General features: G+C 35.0%; 1 protein-coding gene across 3 annotated transcripts in view; it reads left to right on the top strand.

Moving 5' to 3' along the window:
* The window catches only part of LOC119539768 (CD2 associated protein), a 180,297-nt gene that overhangs the window by 126,924 nt on the left and 38,366 nt on the right, over positions 1-15,007 (top strand). For 2 of the 3 annotated variants that reach the window (XM_037843534.1, XM_037843533.1), the window contains 5 exons: positions 9,726-9,913; positions 12,093-12,171; positions 12,483-12,577; positions 13,801-13,905; positions 14,270-14,306. In XM_037843534.1, coding sequence (XP_037699462.1) covers positions 9,726-9,913; positions 12,093-12,171; positions 12,483-12,577; positions 13,801-13,905; positions 14,270-14,306 — 504 coding nt within the window. Of the gene's footprint in view, positions 1-9,692; positions 9,914-12,092; positions 12,172-12,482; positions 12,578-13,800; positions 13,906-14,269; positions 14,307-15,007 lie in introns of all 3 variants that reach the window. The other variant, XM_037843532.1, reaches the window with a different exon arrangement.

Below are 15,007 nucleotides of genomic sequence, written 5' to 3'. Positions count from 1 at the left end.
ATTCTCTGTATTTTCCTTCATCTCTTTGAGCATTTTTAAGATAACTTTTAAAATGTCTTTGTTTGGTATTTCCCCATTCTTGTCATCTTCATTGTTATTTTCTGGATTTTTATCCTTTTCCTTTGAATGCACCATCTTTTCCTGTTTCTTTCTTTGTCTTGTACTCTTGTTACGTACTGTATATTTTAATATTTTAAAATGTTATTTCTGGGATTTATTCCCTGTTTCTTGATTTTGCAACTAGCTGGTGGTACAGAGATTTTCTTGTGCTTCAGCCCTCCTATCAAGGAAGTTCTACCCAAGGTGAATGTAGAGTGCAGGTTCCTCCTTGTATTTTCCGAGCCCGTGTCTTGTCCTGGGCTTTTACTTGTTAGTTGTATTGGACTTCCTCTGTTTTCAGGAATTTGAATGTCCCCTCTATTTTCCTGGAGACAGCCCTCCCTCCCCCAGGTGTTTAAAGCAGTCAAATCTTTGCTCCAGATTGTCTGCCTCCATAGTTTCTTAACTCTTTTTGTTGTCTCAAGCTGCTTTCACCTGAAGGGCAAATCCTGGGTGCAGGGTCACACCAGAGATTAGTTTCCCAAGTCAGTCTTTCCCAGCCAGAACAGGGCCAGGGGAGCTACAAAGGTGGATGGTCCTACGAAGTGAATCAGGAAGGTTGCCAGGAGCTTCTTCCACAGCTCACCAAAGCTGAGCTGTCTTGACCTGCCCAGCAAACGCAGCTCTTCAGCTGTCATCTGCAGCTTTGAGGAAGGGTGATACCTTTGCATCTCTTCTGCCACCACCTTTGTCCGGGTTGAAACAGTGGCTGCCTTCAGAGCTGGGTCCCCAGCTATCTGAAGTTGCTAATCAGACGCTCCAATCAGCGATTGACTGTGTCCATCCCTGGCCTTGGGTGACAGGGTTTTTAATAGCCAGAAGCTGGACCCCATGTGGCCTGCCCAAGAGTGAGGGATAGGTTACCAGTAACCATCTGTGCTGAGAGCAATTTACTGGTCTTTACTGTAATTTACCATCCTCTTCCTCCTGCTCTTCCTTGGTTGTTGTACAGTGTTCTACTGGCCACCAACATTTCAGAATAGTTGTTTCAGACAGTTGCTGCTTGTTTAGTAGTTGTTCTGGTGGCAAGAATGAATTCTAGAACATTTTATTTTGCCATCTTCCCACAGTGCCTTTTTTCCTGCATATAAGTGTTTGGCTGTAGAAGAAAAATTTGGGTGGAATTTATAAAATTTTTGTTTGGTAGCATGATGTGTGGCAGAAGAAACCATGATATTAGATTAAATCACATAGGGAGAATGTATAGAGTGAAAAAAGAGAAAAGCCTAGTACAGAATCCTATGTAGCAACATTTAAGGTATGGATCAAGGAAGAGTAACTGAAAAGAAGACCAAGAAGCCACAGGCAGAGAGCCAGGAAAAAGATCCATGAATCTTGTGGTTTCAAGGGAAGAGAGGTTTTTCATAGAGGGAATGGATAGTAGTGGACAGATGCTGCTGAGAGGTTAAGTAAAATAAGGAATAAAATATGTTTCTGGATTAAGGGATTAAAAGTTCATTAATGACCTGGACAAGAACAGTAGAGTGAGGCAATTGGGGGAAAAGCCAAATTGAAGAGGACAGGGAAGTTAAGCAGTGAGAATAACTATAAGGCAATGCAGTACTCCAGGACAATATTCAAGAAAGTTTCTGTCCTTTTTCTTAAGAAGAAAAATCTTGATCATATTTTAATGTTAATTGCATTTAAATTCAGAAGGAGGCTTATCAGTAGAGCAGGTTTTGCCCAGAAGGTGATAGGAATGGGATTCATATTATAGGTACCATAGACTTAATTGATTGGAAATACAGAGTTACTAGGCTTAGATTGAGGGAGATATATCTGACTTTGGGTTCTTCTAAAGTAAAGGAGACATTGCTAAGAATAAGGAACACAGTGAAGGGGTCAGAATTTTTAGGAGACTGAAAAAGCCCCATCAGGGGTTCATAAACATTTTGTACCCTCCATCCCTCTAGGCTTCACTGGGCTGCTATAGCGATGTATTTCAGTCTCTTGTGGTAGACTTTATTCTCTTAGAGGAGTTACCTGAGGTTTCATTTGATTATTCAGGTTCCACAGAAGAAGAAAATGTTTATTGCCACTGGTACACAGGATCCTTGGGGAATGGTGGTATAGGTCGGTTGTGTCCAAGCTGATGGGTAGAAATTTGGTGGTCTGCAGCTTAGTTTCAGGAGTTAAGGTGGTGCATAATTTACCTTAGTTCTGTAATCCCACGTGTGCATTCACCTTGAACTCCTTGCTTCTTTGAGCAGCGTTGTAAGGAAGATTATTTTGGGGCTTTGATGCTTTTGCTAGTAGAAGGTTATGGGTCTTTGTAGGTTGCTGTTATATCCAGATACTCTTTGTAAAGATTCTTCTCAGAATCTTTACAGTTAAAGGCAGTTAAAATACACACACACACTTTTTTTTCAGAAGATGTAGAGACATCTTAAACATCTTTGAATGTTAGTGAATGATATTCCTCTTGAGTAAAAAGAGGAGGGATTTATGCTAGCATCTTTAGTAGGTTCCAGGTCCTTCCACTTGGCTTATGTGTTTTACTTTGTTAAGTAAAATGGTCTGCATTAGTTTCCACCCCCTCCCCCCATTCACTTTAATGATGAACTAGGATTTTCCTATTAAATGCTTTGCAGTTTTATTTGGTTTCTATTTTGCATTATTTTTCTTTATCACTCAGTGCAGGTCACATATGTTTCCATTTGTTTCTTCCAATAACTAATTATACTTTGGAACTCTTCTTTGTTTTTAAGTCACTTTATATGGACATACACTCTATCAGTTGGTTTTGCTTTTAGATATTTAACAAGAGAGGGAGAGAGGGAAGGAAGGAAATGGAACAAAAAGTAAGGAAATCTAATCTTTAGGCTTAATAGAAAGAAGCCATGCTGCTGTGTTTTATGCCTGACAGTGCCATAAATAAAATGCAAATGCAATTTCTTTACAAGCTTAGTAATTCAAGAAAAAGCTGATGGATATAGCATATAGATATAAAAACATTAAATCTACCATATGGCTATTTCATCTCATTCTCCCTCCCCCCTTTCTTTCTTCCTTGTGGCTAATACTTTTTTCTTTTTTTTTTTTTTTTTTTGTCTCACAGATGTTTGGCCTGTGTGATCTTGTTCTTGCGTACTTGAATCGTTCTCAATCATGCATGCTCCAGACTCTTTAAAAATAGTAGGTACGGAGACAGGCACTGTTTTAAGCACTAACAAGAATCAGTCAGTTTCATCTTCATAGCAATCCTATGAAGCATCCCCATTTTACAGTTGAAGTAACTGGGCACAGACAGTGGAGGAAGTGATTTATGAATAAACAGGATTTGGCCCTAGAGTCCCTGTGCTTTACTGCTATGCTATGCTGCCTTCGAACTATTGATTTAATAGCCAGTGTGGTAGTTTTGGCAATTTCCCATGAGCCAAAAATAATCATCCTGTTAGTACTGGATATTTTCAGTATCTAGGCATCTAATTTAATGATATATATTTTAGTGGCTCTAGTAAAGACCACAATCACTAAATCCAAAACAGAATTTGTGTTTTGTAGCCATAATCAAAAATCTGAAACTGAAAATTGTGCCTTAGAATCATTTGCATAAGTTGCCTTTTATCTTATCCATCTATGGGTATTAATGCCACAGATTGTTTCACTTTAAAAGTCCTCTTAGGTAAGTACCTCAGATGTTAAATCTGTGCCTGAATATTGTTTTGCCTGACAAGCTGATTATTTAAACTCTCTATATAAAACAAATATATTTTTTAATTCTAGCAGTTAGAAAACAAGACAGTGTGAAATTACTCTTCCACTATAAACATCTAGAAAATTGAACAAAACATAGGAAAGAAATAATTTTCAGACAATAGGCAACATAGGACTGGGAAAGAAACAATTGCCGTTGTCTAAATTTTTTCCTGGAGATAATTTTTGGACTGTGGTGCAGAAAGTTAAAACCCTAATGGAAGGCTGTCAGTTTTGCTGAGTTGAGGAGACAGAGATTAAGGTTAAGGTAGCCAAGGCAATGAGAATTTATGGAGAAAATACCTGAGGAGAGAGCTGTACAGAGAAAGAGCTCCAGGAATGTACTTAAGGAGTCCTCTTGAGTGTTTGGCTGAATACCAATCTGTGCATGTGTAGGGTGAAATCTCATGCGGCCAGACAAGAACAACTTAAATTGTGAAGAAAGAACAATTACTGGGAATTAATTCCCAGTGCTCATACAGGACTAAGAATTTTTTTTGTTTCCTCCATCCACATTTGAGAGGCTTTACTGAATACATAGGCAATTCAGGAGAGATCTCAGAAGGGTGACGCCTTAGAAGTGGGGCTAAGTTAGCCCTAGTCCTACCCTAAAAAGCTTAAAAACAAACTTTGGAAGAATCAATCTAATATGCAAGTAACTTACTTTTTATCGGAAAAAATTTTAAGCTCTGTTTAAAGCAGGGCTTCTCAGTCTGGGTACTGATGACATTTTGGGCCAGATCATTCTTCATGGCAGGGGCTGTTTGGTGCACATAGGATGTTTAGTAGCATCTGTGACCTCTACCCACTGGATGTCAGTATCACTAGGTTTTGAGAACCGAAACTGACACAGCCACATGTTCCCTAGGGCACAAAATTGTGTTTGGTTGAGAACCACTGCTTTCAAGTAATACAACAATCTAGGACTGAACAACTCTTCATAGACTTTTAAGCAAATTGTAATGGATTGCAGATCAGAGGTTTCCTGAAGCTGGGGCAGGAAGGACTGACTGGGATGGGGTACAAGCATCCTTTTTGGGTAACAGAAATGTTCTGTATTTTGATTGTTGTGGATACATGGCACATAAATTTGTCAAATTAATAAACTGTCTACTTAATATGTTTATTTTATTGTATATTGTATTCCCTCAAAGTTGATTTGGAAAAAAATATATACATACATACATACATATATACATACATATGCATACACTCCCCTCAATCCTCCATGTGGCTAAACTCATATTGAAAGTAGTTAGATGGATCATCTTGTACTTGTTGGTGTTATATATCTTAAGTCCATAAAAGTTGTTTCTGTAATTCACTACTGAAATATTCTCAAATCTGTGTATTGAAGGCTTTTTGGTTGTGAGAGACTTTATATTAAAATATAATAAGATGGTGGTTTGGGGGTCATCTATAGTTCAGTTCAAGTTTTGGATTTGTTGTTTACTACCTGTATGGTTTTGGGAAAGGTTGTTAACATCTTTATGCCCCAATTTACTCATCTTTAAAATGAGGAGTAATGGTGTTTAAGGTTAAGCTGATGGTGGTTCCGAATATTAGATGAGTTAATTCTTGTTCAGTGCCTCGCAAAATGCATGGCACAGAATAATCCCTGAATAAATGGTAGCTACTATTTTTATTATCACCCATATTACTATTATTATTATTGTTTTACTTCAGCAGAATCAATGTCATATTTTTTCCCCACTCTTTATTTCTGATCTGAAGTTTTTCTGAGACTTTCTTAAGGTTATTTACTGTAGGATTATTTGCTTACATTTCTTAAATCGTAGGGCCTTTTGAGAATCTGATAAAAGTTGAGGCCTTTTATCCAGAAAAGTATGCTGATAAAACCTGCACAGTATTCCATGGGGATGTTTGTGTACTCATTGATGCCTATAAATAAGAACCCTTGCAAGAATGTAAAAACAGTTGTATTCCACATATAACATTAAACTTTCTCAAAAATTACTTAAATTTTTATTAGTTGCTTTAAAATTAGATTTAAGTTACTTCATCCTGATTTAAAATGACAGGTCTTGTCTTGATCTGTTGGCTTTTTTAAAATGAAAGTTGTTAATAGTCCCAGTTTTTATATTCAGGAAGTCACCCGAACTTTGATCACATTTGAACCATGTAACTTTTTTTAAAATTTAATTTTATTGAGATTGTTCACATTCCATACAATTATCCAAAGATCCAGAGTGCACAACTGCCCACGGTACCATCATACAGGTGTGCATCCATCACCACAATTATTTTTTTTTTCAATTTTTAGAACATTTTCATTACTCCAGGAAAGAAATAAAAGACCAAAAAAAAAAAAAAAAAAGAAAACTCAAATCCTCTCATACCCCTAACCAACCCCCCTCCATTATTTACTTATAGTATTGGTATAGTACATTTGTTACTTTTGATGAAAGAATGTTAAAATACTACTAACTGTAGTACATAGTTTGCAATAGGTATATATTTTTTCCCTATATACCCCTCTATTATTAACTTGTAGTTATACTGTCATACATTTGTTTTAGTTCATGAAAGAGATTTCTAATATTTGTACAGTTAATCACAGACATTGTCCACCACAAGATTGACTGGTTTATGCATTCCCAGCTTTTAACCCCCAACTTTTCTTCTGGTGACATACATGACTCTAAGCTTACCCTTTCCACCACCTTCACACACCTTTCAGCACTGTTTGTTAGTTATCTCACAATAATGTACTACCGTCACCTCTGTCCATTTCCAAACACTGAAGCTCAACCTAGTTGAACATTCTGCTCATAACAAGCAACCGCTTCTCATTCTTTAGCCTCATGCTATACCCTGGTAACTTATATTTCATGTGTATGAGTTTACATATTATAATTAGTTCTTATCAGTGAGACCATGCAATATTTGTCCTTACGTGTCTGACTTATTTCACTCAATATAGTGCCTTCAAGGTTTCTTCATCAGCCCATTTTTTTTAAGATGATTTTGTTCACCCACCATACATTCTGTCCTAAGTAAACAATCAAAGGTTCCCTGTATAGTCATATATTTATGTATTCACCATCACCGCTATCTATATAAGAACATCTCCATTTCTTCCACAAAGAAGGAGGAAGAGTCAAAGAAGGTAGAGAGACAAAAGGAAAAGAAAGAAAGAAAAAAAAAACATGACAGCTAAAAAGCAACAAAAGGAAAGATAGAATTAAACTAAAGTAGAATACAAGAGTCAGACAACATCACTAATGCCAAAGTCCCATACCCCTCCCTATGTCTGCCTCTCATAGGCATTTAGCTTTGGTAAATTGCTTTTGTTACATTAAAGGAAACATAATACAATGTTTCTGTTAACTATAGTCTCTGGTTTGCATTAATTGTATTTTTTTCCCTAATACCATCCTATTTTTAACACCTTGCAAGGTTGGCATTCATTTGTTCTCCCTCATGTAAAAACATTTTTGTACATTTTATCATACTTGTTGAACACTCTAGGTTTCACTGAGTTAGTTATACAGTCCCAGTCTTTATCTTTCCTCTTTCCTTCTGGTGTCCCACATGCTCCTAACCTTCCTCTTTCAACTGTACTCACAGTCATCTTTGTTCATTGTACTTACATTGCTGTGCTACCATCACCCAAAATTGTGTTCCAAACCTCTCACTCCTGTCTTTTCTTATCTGTCTGTAGTGCTCCCTTTAGTATTTCCTGTAGTGCAGGTATCTTGTTCACAAGCTCTGTCATTATCTGTCAGAGAATATTTTAAACTCTCCCTCATATTTTGAAAGACAGTTTTGCCAGATATAGGATTCTTGGTTGGTGTTTTTTCTCTTTCAGTATCTTAAATATATCGTCCCACTTCCTTCTTGCCTCCATGGATTCTACTGAGAAATCCGACATAGTCTTATCAAGCTTCCTTTGTATGGGATGGATCGCTTTTCTCTTGCTGCTTTCAGGATTTTCTCTTTGTCTTTGATGTTTGATAATCTGATTATTAAGTGTCTTGGCATAGGTCTATTCATATCTATTCTGTTTGAGGTATGCTGCGCTTCTTCGATCTATTTTATGTCTTTCATAAGAGATGGGAAATTTTCATTGATTATTACCTCTATTATTGCTTCTGCCCCTTTTCCCTTCTCTTCTCCTTCCGGGACACCCATGACACGTACATTCATTGTCATTCAATTCCCCAAGACGTTGCTCATATTTTTCCGTTCTTTTCCCTATCTGTTCTTTTGTGTGTAGGATTTCAGGTGTCTTGTTCTCCAGTTCCTGAATGTTTTATCCTGCCTCTTGAGATCTGCTACTTTATGTCTCCCTTGTGTCTTTCATCTTTTGTGTTGTGCCTTTCATTTCCATAGAATCTGCCTTTTGTTTTTTCTAACTTTTGATTTCTACCTTATGTTCACCTAGTGTTTTCTTTATAGCTTTCATCTCTTTTGCCGTATCTTCCCTGAACTCTTTGATTTGTTTTTTTATTTGATTTAGCATATTTCTTTGAAAATATTTAAAAGATTATTTCTTTAAGGTGAAACAATATCTCAACTGTATCTTGATTGAGGTGTAAGTTTGTTCCTTTAACTGGGCCATATCTTTGTTTTTCCTAGTGTAGGTTGTAGTTTTCTTTTTTCTAGACATCTGATTTCCTTGGTTACCCAATCAGATTTTCCCAGGCCAGAACAGGTTCAGATCTAAGAATGGGGTTATATTCAGTTTCAAGTCTCCCTGTGGGTGTGTCTTAGAGATTGACAGACTTTGCTGTGAGGTCTCTAGCTGCTGTGTTTTTCCTAATCTGCCCAACATGTGGCTCCTGTGAGCCTGTTGCTTCTGACTGGTGTAAGGAGCCTCTGGGGTCTGGTTCTGAAGGGGAGACTGGTAGTAGAGCTGGGCCCCACTCCCTTTCTCTCAGGGAAAATATACTCCCTAGGGAGTTATCATCTGCATTGGAATAGCTCCTCTGTCTCTCTGGTGCTGTTATCTCCATCCCTGTCTGGGTCAGAGCACTGTAAACTGAAAATGGCCAAGGCTCTCTCCACTGAGCCCCACAAGTTGAGACAGAGAAAAAGGGATAGAAAGTCCCCTTTCAGAGCCAGTCCATGGCTCCCCAGTTTCTCCTGTCAATCAGAGTATACCTGGTCTTCTGGGCTCCCCCTCCCAGAACAGAGGAGTCCTCCGCCGCTTTAAGATCATTCATCCCTAAAAGCCTCTGTCTGCTTATTGGGGGTTTGTAGCTTGTATTCAGCAGTTCACATTTGTTAATTAAAACAGTATTTGGAGCTGGGCTGAGCTATATTCGCTTGCTCAGAGAGTGCTGCTTTCTGCCACAGTGAGGTTTTGCATCTCAGCCTGCTGTGGGGGGGGGGGGGGCTCCCGGCATGGTTCCACGGTTTTTACTTACAGATTTTATGCTGCGATCTCAGGTATTCCTCCTAATCCAGGTTGGTTTAGGACATATGGACAGTCACAGTTGTCCCCCAGCAGTTATTCCAAATGATTTACTAGTTGTTCCTGATTGCTTATTAGTTGCTCCAGGGGACTGACCAAATTCCACTCCTCTGTATGCTACCATCTTGCCCCCTCTACCATGTAACTTTTTAAATGATTTTCCTTTATCTTTTTAACATTTCATTCTTATTATGGTTTCTTTGGCCAAAAGTAGTATTTTGATGTGCTCTTCTTAAAGACCCTCTGTAATATGATTTCCTGGATTGCTTAATTAATATTGTACTTTGATATCTAAAGCTTTATAGTTTTAAACAACAGCAAAAAAATCAATAGCAAATGAATCTGACTCTCTTGAGTGCTTTAATACTTGGTCATAATTTGTTGTTTTGCAGTTTTTGATTAGGAGATATAGATTGTAGACATTATGGAAGGTTTTGAAACATTTTCTAAATTCTAGGTGTCATTCTTCAAAACCATATTATTCTTCTAGAAACTTTTTTGACTGGGCCTACCTCACCTTTACCCTCTCTGGGGAATGGGAGTGAAACTGCATCTGGACCAACTGCACAACCAAAGAAAATTCGAGGAATTGGGTTTGGAGATATTTTTAAAGAAGGCTCTGTGAAACTTAGAAGAAGAACATCCAGTAATGAAACAGAAGAGAAAAAAACAGAAAAGGTAGTAATGATGAATTTTACTTAGATTAATGCACCCATTCCCTCATTATTTTTTAAATGTAAAAGCCAATTTGCAGTAATGTCACATTTCCTTTTTTTGAGATGGTTTTTTAAATTTATTTTTGAATGAGAATGTTGTGAGAAACTGTTTTCAGATTTATTGTAGTTACTTTAATGTTTTATGTTTGAATCTCATGAAATATGCTTGTTCTCTGGTAAGTTTTAATATATACTTTCCTTAGGGGAAGTTTCAGAATTTTAGTTATATTATAAATAAAAATTTAAAAAGTATGTGGGTTTTTTATTTTTTATTTTTTTGCCTTCTTAAACTGATTATATACTCTTTTAAAAAAAATTTGCAGTAGACCTAAAATGGACCATTTTAAAGAAATTTCACAATGAGATTCATTTAGTTAGGTACTAGTTAACTTTCTTTTGGAATGTCAGCAGTGGTTAAATTTACTAATTTCCTTTACTGAATTTATGGAGAATTTTATTTTTCATTAGCGTTTCATTTGCATTGTGAAATGAATCACAATGACTATACCGTATATTATAAAATCTAATAAGAAGCTTTAAAATAAACCCTTAAGTTTTTATTTTAGGAGAAAATATCTATAATCTTTAGACTATTTATTTCAAAGCCTTCAAAATCCTTTATGTAAAAAACCCTATACATTCAGACTGATTACTTAAGACTTCCCATGACTTTTAGGAGGTTGTTTTTTTGTACTTATTCCCTGTACTTTTTATTTATAAGCACTGTGTTTTGGTTAGTGAACTATATTCTTACTTACTATGTACCAAGTCCTTTGTACATACTATGTACCAAGTCCTTTGTACATACTATGTACCAAGTATATTCGAAGGTGGTTGTTTCCAATGTTTTTTTCTTTCCCAGCTTAATACATATTTCCTCATGTAATAGGGAGTAGAGTGCAGGAATGAGAATTTAAATTTTCTGCCCCATCTTCTCCTAGCTCTGATTATGGGACCTAATTGATTCTTGGTTTTAAGGAATTCAGGTAAAGATTAGAGTTCTCGTGGTTTTTGGTGGTGTTCTGTACAATCATAGCTGCTAGGAACGTTGGAAGAACACTTCCTCCATTAGGAGATACATTAGACAAGATGATCTGGGACCCCTTCCAACTCCAAAGCTTATGATTATATTGAATAACTTTATTTGATTAATGATTATATTAGTAATCTTACAATCACAATTAAAAATATCCACTACTTAGAGTTATTAATAAAAGTACTCTCAGGATCACCTTCTGTGATGGCCTTTTGAGGCTTACTTTGGTCACTGATCTGGAAATTGATAAAGTAGAGAGAATGTTTGCTATGTTTGTAGGTGACATCAAGTGGTTAGAATTTGGGAGAAATTAAAGTGAGTATCTTGGAAGATAAACAGAAAACATGGTGATAGGTAAGTTAGAGGTGTGCTAAGGTTTTAACTAATGAAATCTGAGGTCAAGGTAATGTTTTTTGGGGGGAGAGAAATCAAGGAAACACAGATGGAAGACTTACTGTGTTCTGTTATGGTGGGAAAAATGTCTAGTGGACTACAGTTATAAGGGTTGTAATATTATCTAAAGTTTTCATTCAGATAGCAACACTGGAGTATAAAACATTTTTTTCTTCTCTAATTCTCTGTCTCATCTAGAGTCAGGTTAGTGCTGATGTTTAAGACCACACTTTCTGGAGTCAGATTTTCTCTGTTCAAGTCTAGACTCCACTACTGACTTAATTGTTATTTTAGGCAGGTTACTTTACTGCTTCCTCATCTGTAAAAGGGATGAATAATAGTGCCTACTTTATGCAGATTGTTGTGAAGATTAAGTTATAATTTATGTAAAGGACTTGGTACATAGTAAGTTCTCAAATGCTGTCATTCTTTTTTACTTTACAGATTCTAAAAATAAATCATCATAATGTATAATAGGCAGTACTGTATATTTACTGTCCTTAAGATAGGGAGTTTTAAAACTTAGTAGTTCTGAGTTGTCATTTAAAGGAGATTTTCAGATTTTTTTTTCATTGCTGAGGATTTTGTCCCTTTACTGATTTCACTGTAAGTACAATTCAAGGAAAGCTCTGTAGATATAAATGGACACTTTGTTGAATAATACTACCTTTATTTTAACTAAAATAGTTGATGTCATCCTTATCTATTCTAGCCCTTGATCATACAGTCCTTAGGATCCAAAACTCAGAGTGTGGATGTAACAAAAACAGACACTGAAGGTAAAATTAAAGGTAAGTTTTTGAATAAGATTTTCGTATTGGAATAGTAGAAGAATTATTAGACTTGATAGAATTTATCACATCGTTGTGCTTGATTGAGTAATTAAATCCTACTGGTTATAAGCAACACAAGGACAAACTGTACCTAGAACATAGTGAATACTTAGTAAATATTTGAATGAACAATTAATAAAATTATTATTTAACAACATTTAGTAGCGACAGAAATTTTGAAATTTAAGATGAATTATGAAATAGAAGCTTACTGAGTATTTGTTGAACAAATCAATTTGTATAAGCTATATTTACATTCTTTATTTCAGCTAAAGAATATTGTAGAACATTATTTGCTTATGAAGGTACTAATGAAGATGAACTTACTTTTAAAGAGGGGGAGATAATCCATCTGATAAGTAAGGTAAGATATTTCTCAGTTTTTCAGCGCATCATTTAGTTTTATTCATAGAAGTATTTTTGAAAATTCTTACATTCCCCCTAAAATGTAAACTCTAGAAGAGCTGGGACTTTGGGCTTATATGTTTCTGTATCATGGCACATAGTAAGTATTCTGAAAATTCTTTTTTTAGGAGGGTGCAAACTTATATTGTTTATCTTTGTTTTATTATTAGTGTATTGGGAATGATTGTTACCGTGATATTTTGTTTTTTTCTATTCTGCTTTCTCTATAGTTTACTCTCCACCTCTAGGTTTCTGTTCTCATTTCCCACTCCACCCCTTTCCATGATTTTTTTCATCTATTTGTAGTATTTTTTGTAATATAAAAATAAAAGAACAGTAGGAAAATGTAAATGTGCGTCAATATGTAAATGGTTATTAAATTCTTCATACTGTGGGAAATGATGTAGCTCTTTCAAAGAATTAGTAGATTTTTATTTATTTGGAATTAATTTTAAGGCAAAATAAAGAGAAAACCCAACAGTACTGCAGGGGGAGCAGAACCCTAACAACTATTTGTAATATAGGAAAAGTAAAAATTCTTTGATTTTTGGTATAATCCTGTAGGATAATTTTTGAAACTTTTCCCAGTGTTTTAATTAACTTTATCTAATGATTTAGTATATGTAATTTTTAATATTCATAATTTGAACTTATGACACCTAATTTCTCATGCAGGGGAGAGTATTTGGGAAGTAACTGTAGAAGATCTTGGTAGTATCTGAAGCAACTGAAATGTGTATTTTTTTTTTTTTTTTGTTAACTAAAGTGTTGAAAAGATACAGTTAGGAATCCTTTTTTCTCTCCCTCCCCCGTCCTCTGGACCCTTTCCCTCTTTTCCTGCTTTCAGCTTTTTCCCTTCCCCTTTCCCCCTTTTCCCTCCCCTCCTCTGCTTACCGCTTCTCCCCTCCCTCACCTCTTCTCTTCAACCCCCTCCTGAAAACCTTTTAACCTTATAGATTGAATTTTTAAATTGACTTATTTTTAAAAAATGAAACCTAAATTTTAACTGCTTCCAAAAGTAATATGCAGGTAATATTTTCATTTAGAGGACTTTATGATCTGTTTAGTTAGGTTTTTCCCTTGTAAAAATAATGGAATTCACTATTTTGCTATTTTGTTGTAAATTTTTCCCCATTTGAAGTTATTTCCATAATTGTAATTTTTCTTTGTTTTGCTTTGTAGGACACTGGAGAAGCTGGCTGGTGGAAGGGTGAACTTAATGGTAAAGAAGGAGTATTTCCAGACAATTTTGCTATTCAGATAAATGAACAGGATAAGGACTTTCCAGTAAGCTTTTGTTTTTCAGTGATTGTAGTATTTTAAAGAATCTTTTGTCAGTATTTTTTTAAAAAACGGTGTTTTGTGTTGTTATTGAATAATTTTTATAAGAGGGTGCAAGATTTATATATTCAGATTAAAGTTATTTGTGTTACAGTACAATAAAATAATGTTTCTGTTCTGTGCTTTATTTCTTCTTTTTTTTCCCCCAACTATACTGAAAGTTAACCTTAGATTTAATTACTTTATAATTTAAAAAAAAAGTAAAGCTGGCTATAGTAGTTAGATGAATTACTTCTTACCTGGGAAAAATTATATTTTTATTTTAATTTTGATGAAAAGCTTTATTTTTTTGCCATTGTTATTTTAACAGAAACCAAAGAAACCACCACCTCCTGCTAAGGGCCCAGGTATGTAAGAAACACATTGTTCAGTTTGTTATTTTTCATATATTTAAATGTTGTAATGATAAAATTCAGTCTAGTTTAAACCATAAATTTTTATTAGCAAAAAATAGGTGTGGTGTGCTATATGAAAATTTCTCAAAATATATAAAAATTGATTTTGAGAAACTTTGCATTAATATTTGTCAGTAATTTTTTGAAACTACAAATGGTATAAAAATTCTTAGAAATAAAAATAAATAATATAAATAAAAATTAAATTAAAAAAGTAAAAATAATTTGGATACTTAAAGTTATATGTAATTTTATAAAATTGATCAAGTTTAAACCTGTTTTAGAAAACAGTATATTGACCTGGGCAATTAGCTATTCTGCCTTTTCAGATCAATTCCATTTGCTAATGTCAATGTGTAAAACAGAGAACTAATACTAATTATTTATCTACTCTTCATTCAGAGACTGTGTTAAGGGTTAAACAAACTAGAAGGTATTTTTTTTCAAATAATTGAATAAATTACACATGAAAGTATCTTCCACATTTAAAGATCTATAATCTGATTCCCTATTTCCATAAACACTGTCCAAATTTCTGATTTTTATGAAAGTGCAGTACAGTATTTTATTATTTGAAAGATTTACTGCTCTTTAGGGTAATCCAAGTTTCTCCCCAATGGTTTCAGCTTTGTATTTGCTGACCTTAATCCTAT

Source organism: Choloepus didactylus, chromosome 7 (assembly GCF_015220235.1).
Source record: "Choloepus didactylus isolate mChoDid1 chromosome 7, mChoDid1.pri, whole genome shotgun sequence".
Lineage (NCBI taxonomy): Eukaryota > Metazoa > Chordata > Mammalia > Pilosa > Megalonychidae > Choloepus > Choloepus didactylus.
This window is presented reverse-complemented; position numbering and strand designations above follow the sequence as displayed.